The following is an 8,150-nucleotide window of genomic DNA, read 5'->3' on the forward strand; positions in this document are numbered from 1 at the left end:
ATGTTCCGCAGTGGTGGGTGTTTGTGCTTTGGTGCCGCTCGGAGATACGCATAAGTTTGTGTCTTGGTGGAAGCTGTTTGAGTTTTCAGTGCATTAATGACTAATGACTTTTATAGTAATTAAGCGTCTGTTTTAACTCATTGCGTGCGCGTCGGATGTGTTTTGCGTTCTTTCTGCAAGCACAGTGGTTTTTTTTTTTTTTTTTTTTTTTTTAATTAAGATTTCAGTGTAAAAATGGATAAATTTATAATACGTACGAAAGTCACTAGTGACCCCGTTGTTTCCGTTCCATCATCAGCGAATGACAAAAACAAGAATATCAGTACTATACCACAAGATATTTCAAAACCGGGGGAAAATATTAAACAAATAAAACTGGAATCTTATCCTCGGAATAAAGACGGACGATGCTTTCAAACGGAATGGTTTCAGAGATTTACGTGGTTGGAATATTCGCAATCCCGGGATGCTGCGTTTTGTTACGCATGCAGACAGTTTCAACCTTATGGATGTAAAGAAGTAGGTTTTACATCTAAAGGTTTTAGTAATCGGAAGGCCGCTCTTGACAAATCAAAAGCAGGTTTAATAAAACATGCCGCAACAACCACACATATCGTTAGGATGAATATATGGGCAGAGAAACAAAAGCGCACAGCTGTAGGGAAACTAGTGTCACTTTTAGTAAATCAAAGTGTACTTGAAAAAAATCAGTATTATGTAAAGAGCATCGCGGAAATTATTCAGTTCCTAGCTGTGACTGAATTACCAATGAGAGGGACATATAATGTTGAAGAACACGAGGAACAGAGCCTATTCCGAAATATGTTTGAATATACACTAAGAAAGGACGAGAAACTGGCCGATTGTTACAAACAAATTCCTCAAGTTGCTTCCTATTTATCTCCGGAAATCCAGAATGATATAATTCAAGTGATGACAGATACTGTTCGAGAAAATATTGTTGATGGCATTAACAGTGCAGATGTGCCATGGTTCACTCTATTGGAAGATGGAACACGTGACAAAAACAATCGAGAAAATGTGGCTATCAGTATTCGATATGTGGAGGACGGAAAAGTTCGTGAGTCTATTTTAAGCATAGAAACTCTGCCATCTCTTAGTGCCGATCTCACACTTAATGTTCTTCGGGACTATGGTTTAGATTGTACAAGACTGTTAAGCCAGTATTACGATGGGGCTTCTGTGATGAGCGGAAAGAAGGGTGGAGTGCAAGCAATAATACAGCAACGACTAGGACGTGATATTCCTTACATACATTGTTTCAATCACAGATTGCATTTAGTAGTAATTAAATGTGTGAACGATATTCCTCTTGTCAAACATTTTGATCAGTGTGTCATGCTTTATACTTTCCTTAAAAGAAGTAAAATTGCTACTTTGTATGAAGCTCGGAATCTTGCTTGTCTTTTAGAACACCGTTGGTCAGGACATTTGCGGGTAATACAAATAATTCGCGAGTTTCTTTGAGTTTTAGGGGTCACGGTTATGCCGAATAGGCTAAAGGGGACGGTGATGATGAGAATAAATGAATGAGCTAGTGGAATGAAGAAAGTGGAAGGAAACGGGAGAACCCGAGAAAACCACGCACACGGTGTTTGTCCACCACAAACTTCACTTGGCGTGAGCAGTACCATCATTTCATATTTTGCTTGGGGGGGGGGGGGCAAGACCTCTTGATATATGTAAAATTTCGCGTTTTTCACTGATTACTACTAGTCCATTGATAAAATCTATATAAATCTCAAACTCAGGGGGAGGGCAATTGCCCCTCCCTGTCCTCCCCAAATAACGCCCCTGGGCGTGAGCTGGGATCGAACCAGCGTGAACGCTCTAACACTGAGCCACTGTTGTCTCCCTCCCTATTGTTTTATTCACAAGAAAAATAAATTGATGAATCAGCTATACATTCATTATTTGTTATTGGCTTTGATCATTTAACTAAAATTTTAAACTTTTACACACACAGTACAGAATTATAGAGGAGTACAGATTGTCCAAATTGTAACTAAGTATTGTTTATTCATCTACTTTATTTCTGTATTAATTCCTTCATATGAATGCTTTATATCTTATTTCAAACAATTACATATCATTGTTTATTCAGTTTTCAACGTAATTCAATTTATACAAACTCTTAGAGTTACTTTTTCTTCAAATTTGTCTTAGAAAAAAAATGCATTTAATATGTAGTGAAAAGATTCTGAAATACGCAGTGTGCAAATTACTAGGGGAATGATGGAGAAATTCCTCTCTGTTAAGCTGGATGTCTCATATAAATGTTGAATTTCCCCATGATAATTTTCAAATGTTCACTTTATTTCCCTTGTAAAATGATCTTTAATTCACACACTGGAAATACGGATCTATAAATGTAAAATAGATGGGAGTATGGGGATATTTTTAAATAGCAAGCTGGTCATCTGATATACAGTACATAATGCATTATACAGTAACATAATGCATTATACAGTATGTTTCACATTACTGACCTTTAATTATTTTCTGTGTAGTTTTCGATTATTTCTACTCTGAATTCTTGTTTGGGAATACAATGATCATAAGTTAGCCTTTAAAAGCCAAAGGACGCATCTGCTGCGTTGGACTTTAAACCTTAATAACTCAGCTCCTAATTAAGTTAGGAAGACAATTTTGGTATCAAAGTCTTCGTGAAAGATGAAGCTTGTTGCCGATATGCATTTTATGTAGCCCCCGCCAAGTGAACTTTGTGGTGGACAAACACCGCGTTCGTGGGTTTTCTCGGGGTTCTCCCGTTTCCTCCCACTTTCTTCATTCCACCATTTCACTCATCTCTCATCATCACCGTCTCCTTTAGCCTAACCGGCATAACCGTGGGACGTAAAACTTAAAGATTTCATTTCATTTCATTTCATTTTTTTTTTTTTTTTTTTTTTTTTGCATTTTATGTATGTGGGGAGTACCAACGCGGAGACGAAAAAGGTAAATTTCGTGGTTTTCTTTAGTTATTTTTTTTGGGGGGGGCATTCTCCATTGGGAGTACAGTCATAAAAATTGCACGCTAATACCATGCAAAAGTACTTGTTACTTATATGAGGGAAGTAGGAAAGGGACAAGGTTGGCCAAGTTTTTAAGTATCATTTTTTTTTTTTTTTTTTTTTTTACGTAAATTACATTTATTTTCTAGACCAATATAAGACGAGACATTTTTTCACTGAATTGGTCTAGAAGCATAACTCTTGTTGCCTCGTTGCAAACTGTGTTCCATAACATATCCAACGGTGTTTCAATCATGATTAGAGGGGTCACCAGGGCCGCCAACGCAAATTTCTGTAACAGCCCTTCGAAAATTATATACAGGGCGCTTTATAGATATTTTTCTGAAATTTTCTCTCGCTTTGCATTGCAGCAATTACTACCATTTTTTAAAGTACTATTATAACAAGTATATTGCATATACATTATCATCGTTTTGTCAGCATTGGGTGTCTGTATGGGTTGCAAGGGCCTCCCCAAGTTCTAATTTTTTCGTATTTTAAAAAAGTTTTATGACCTTTCTTCTTCTACGATTAGGGTGGGAATTCCACAAGTGATACCTCATTGGAATCAGTGTTCCGTAAGCTTTCCAACGAGCTATACATAAGGGGGAATTTGTAATTAGGGGGTCCCCTAGGTCCCCAGCGTGAGAGCCTACGATTTCGTTCAAATTCTTGCCAAGTGTATAAAGGTTAAATAGCAACAATAGATATGAAAACGTGGAGTCAGGTTGGGCCCCCCCAGAAGTGCTCTCGGCACCCCCTGCTTTCGAGTTCTGGCTACGGGCCTGACTATGATGCTCTTTCGGCAGTTTAAGAACCTGTCTTCCTCTTTCGGTACAGCTTTCTTCAGCTTCTAACCACTGCGTGGAACCACAAAAGCATTTTCCCAGATAGCAAAAATGACTTGCAACAAACTTGCAATAGATTTGCAATTTAAGTCTGGCAAACTTGCAGCAGACTTGTGATGCAAGTCTGCAAGATTGATGCAAAATTCCTAGTTAACGCTCTTCGAACTTGCAGCACGAATGCAGTGCAGGTATATGGTAAATTTGCAAAGCAAGTTTCTGCAAGGGGTTTACTTGCACAGCAAGCCTACTGCAAGTTAGTGCAGGTTTGACGCAAGTCTCTGCAAGGATATGACTTGCACTGCAAGTCTACAGCAAGTTTGTAGTAGGCCTAAGTCTTCTGTAAGTATATACTTGCATTGAAAGTCTATACTTGCAGGTCTTCAGCAAGTGAGTGTAGTAAGTCTTCTGCAGGTATATACTTGCATTGCATTTCATACCTTTTACAAACCAAACATTTACTGTATACGAACAATCACACAGTATATTTTTCTCAACAACTTTGTCAAACAATACACGTTTAAAATATAAATTATCTCTACATACTGGATACTTATGTAATTATCTTAATTATCCACTTGTTTTAATGCTTCACACACTTCGCACCTACTACAAATGGCGGACGAGCGGTGAGATTTCTAAGATTATACTTTTGTGTTACCTGTTGGTAGAAACTAGAACTGGCACACTTGCTACAAAGTTGCAGCAAATCTCTGAGGCAAGTAAAATATAACAAGTGAAAATCAAATTACATTTGCGGGTAACTCTTTCAAGACACCTACAGCAGGTGTACAGTGCACGGAAAGTCTAGCAAGTTAAAATCAAGTATAGTGAAAGACTTGCTGCAAACCAACATGCTATTAGGTTCTCTTGTCGAAACATAGTAGAAAAGTAATGTGCTATATAATACTGCTCTTATAGCATTAAGATAAGAATAATTGTAGCAATGGTGTGGGATGACCAACTGCTAATATGTAAAGTGAATAGTAGAAATAATGTAAGGATGTAACAGGATACGATTTTTTAAAGAGTCTAAGAGCTTTTTGGTGCAAAAAGCGCTTATTTATGACCGTGGTATGATAGCATGGAGATTCACGACAAATCTTCGAAATAAAGAAAAGCTATAACACGGTGGCCTAGATATTCTCAATCTGCGCGTAACTTAATTTGAACTAATATAGTACTTAGACTCCTAGGGCTTTGTGCAGAGTCGTTCTGAAGCATGATTAGTGTCATACTAAAGAGTTCGAGTAACATTTTTCCTGCAGTAGTTAGCCATTTGGTATGACACTAATCATACGTCAAAACGACTCTGCATAAGTTGGCTAGAGACTTATGCAAAGTCGTCTGACTTGTGATTAGTGCCATACTAAGTTCCGATAACATATGATTTCTACAGCAGTCAGGCCTTTAGTATGACTCTAATCACACGTTAAAACGACTATGCATAAGATCCCTAATATTTTTGGTGTAATACAATAATAAAGTAATCCTGCTTTAGTGTACAAGTGTTTAAAATATTTGTAATTACAGAAAATTACAAGTGATCTTTAATGTATTTTAAACTAGGAAAATAGATCATATTAATAGGTTACATTTACTGTATATACAATATGTGTAGGCTTATCACTTATTTTGGAATTTTTCACTATTCCACTAAATTTATTTGTAGTTTGCAGTAAGAAACTGCAATATGTTAAGATTCCCTGAAGCTTCCAATGCTTCTTACAGAGGGTTGACGAATTGTGACATCACGCCAAAACGGCTGATTTGTTGCCGTGATGTAAGCAGTTCACTTTTGCATTCTTTGATGCGTTGTATCTCCGTAACAAAGAAATGATTTTTTTAAGATGGCCGCCAGCGTGTAGGAGTGTGTAACAATTCTCCCACTTGTATGCTGTTTATGAAGTGATTTTTATGAAGATAGTGCTGAGGGTATGCATTTGTTGTTCATAAACCATTAAGCTTGCTTTTAAAGTAAGAAAAATTGTTTTTCTATGTATTAATAGTGAAATATGCCGAAGAATACACGAAGCGAGAACCAGCACTCCAAATGCACGGTCATCCCAAAATGTAAAAGATGATCTTGTGATACAGATTTGTAGTGAAGTGAAATCGGCCGTTCAGTCTTCAGAGGTAACGAAGGTCATAGTAGTGTAATAAGTGTAATAAGCAGACATCTATCCAGACTACCACACAGGAATTCCAAACTGCATCAGGATCCACTCCAAGTACTATGAGAGTTAGGCGTGAGGTGAGAAAACTTGGATTTCATGGTCGAGCGGCTGCTCAAGCCACACATCTCGCAGGTAAATGGCAAACTATGCCTCGCTTGGTGTAAGGAGCGTAAACATTGGACGATTGAAGAGTGGAAAAACGTTGTGTGGAGTGACGAATCACGGTACACAATGTGGCGATCGGATGGCAGGGTGTGGGTATGGCGAATGCCCGGTGAACGTAATCTGTCAGCGTGTGTAGTGCCAACAGTAAAATTCGGAGGTGGTGCTCTTGTTGTTTTGCGTGGCACTTTCACAGCGCAGGCCTACATTGATGTTTTAAGCACCTTCTTGCTTCCCACTGTTGAAGAGCAATTCGGGAATGGCGATTGCATCTTTCAACACGATCGAGCATCTATTCATACTGCACGGCCTGCGGCGGAGTGATTACACGAACATAACATCCCTGTAATGGATTGGCCTGCACAGAGTCCTGACTTGAATCCTATACACCACCTTTGAGATGTTTTGAAACGCCAACTTCGTGCCAGGCCTTACCGGCCTACATCGATACCTCTCCTCAGTTCAGCACTCCGTGAAGAATGGACTGCCATTCCCCAAGAAACCTTTCAGCACCTGATTGAAAGTATGCCTGCGAGAGTGGAAGCTGCCACCAAGGCTAAGGGTGGGCCAACACCATATTGAATTCCAGCAATACCGATGGAGGGCGCCACGAACTTGTAAGTCATTTTCAGCCAGGTGTCCGGCTACTTTTTATCACATAGTGTATATAAATACTTTTGAAATACTAAAAAAAAAAAAAAAAAGGAAAAGAAAGGAAAAAAGTCTCAGTTTCACTATAAATAATGAAACAGCATTCAAAAAACAAATTTTACAATAGATTTTGGGGAGAAAATTGGTCAAACAGTGTTCAAGATATGTGCTTATTTAAAAAGTGTTGTTTCTCAGAACTATTCAGGTAAGATTTATTTAAAACACTCTTGTCAAACACTTCACAAAGTTATGTTAATTTTTGCACATATATCTGGGACATAGTTCGAAATTACATTTTGGCCTCTAGCTATATAATGATAAAGTCACATACATACATATAGGCCTAAGAAGTTTACACAGGCTGGTAGCCAGTCCAAAAATGTAGGGGGAGGGGGCGATCCAACCATATTATAGTTCATTTGCAAGCCTACCGTGAAAATTCCAGGGGGCAGTAAAAATTTAGAGGGGCGGGTTCCCCTTGGATAGGGCCTGAGTTTACATATGGTAATGTACTGATGTGGGTGTGTCTAAATCCGCGAACCAGGCTCTCGGGCTCAATCGGCCTCAAGCTTAATAATTGAGAACGTGCCGTGTGTGCATATTAGAGACCTGCACGGGCCGAATATTTCGGCCCGAGCCCAATCCAGCCCGAGTGTACGTAGGCCCGGCCCAGCCCGGGCCCGAAAAGTTTTGGAGATTTTCGGCCCGAGCCCGGCCCGGTCCGATAAGTTTTTTAAAATTCTTGGCCCAAGCCCGGCCCGGGCCCAATAAATTTTCGAAGTTTCATTTCGTAACATTTTTCACGGGCACACTTCTTCAACGTTTGCCTTTATTCTAATTATCGTTTAACGAATGTCAATAATTAAAAAATTGCAATTAATCGGCCCCAGCCCGGCCCGACCTGAAGAGAAATCAGTGTCGGCCCGGCCCAAAGGAATTATAGAGTCGGCCCGCCCAAGCCCGGCCCGCGGGCCGGTTCGGGCTTCGGGCCAGGCCCGGCCCGTGCAGGTCTCTAGTGCATATTCTGTAAGTCAATAGCGAGCCAATAGTCCGAACAAACTTTAACCTCGATCAGGATAGTAAGCGCCAAGGGCGCCGATTTCTCTGTAAATTTGGGGGTCCCCATCAGATGTAGAACGCATATATGAAGATTTTAAGACAAATTGCACTCAAATTATACTAAATGTTGTGTATTCATAAATAAAATGCGGGGGCCCACATGAGTTTTGGGGGCCCCGGGCCACTCAGGATCGGCGCCTTTGGTAAGCGCGAGTGCAATC

At 39.6% G+C, this 8,150-nt stretch overlaps 1 protein-coding gene across 1 annotated transcript; it reads left to right on the forward strand.

Moving 5' to 3' along the window:
* The first annotated feature begins 234 nt into the window (after positions 1-234).
* On the forward strand, positions 235-1,488 carry LOC145685351 (zinc finger MYM-type protein 1-like). The gene has a single exon (XM_081757757.1). The coding sequence runs from the start codon at positions 235-237 to the stop codon at positions 1,486-1,488; it is 1,254 nt and encodes a 417-aa protein (XP_081613883.1).
* The last annotated feature ends 6,662 nt before the right edge of the window (positions 1,489-8,150 follow it).

Source organism: Thermobia domestica, chromosome 1 (assembly GCF_964235325.1).
Source record: "Thermobia domestica chromosome 1, izTheDome1.hap1.1, whole genome shotgun sequence".
Lineage (NCBI taxonomy): Eukaryota > Metazoa > Arthropoda > Insecta > Zygentoma > Lepismatidae > Thermobia > Thermobia domestica.

Excerpts from the sequence above, each read along its gene's own strand:
- LOC145685351 (XM_081757757.1), top strand. The coding sequence starts at position 235 with ATGGATAAATTTATAATACGTACGAAAGTCACTAGTGACCCCGTTGTT.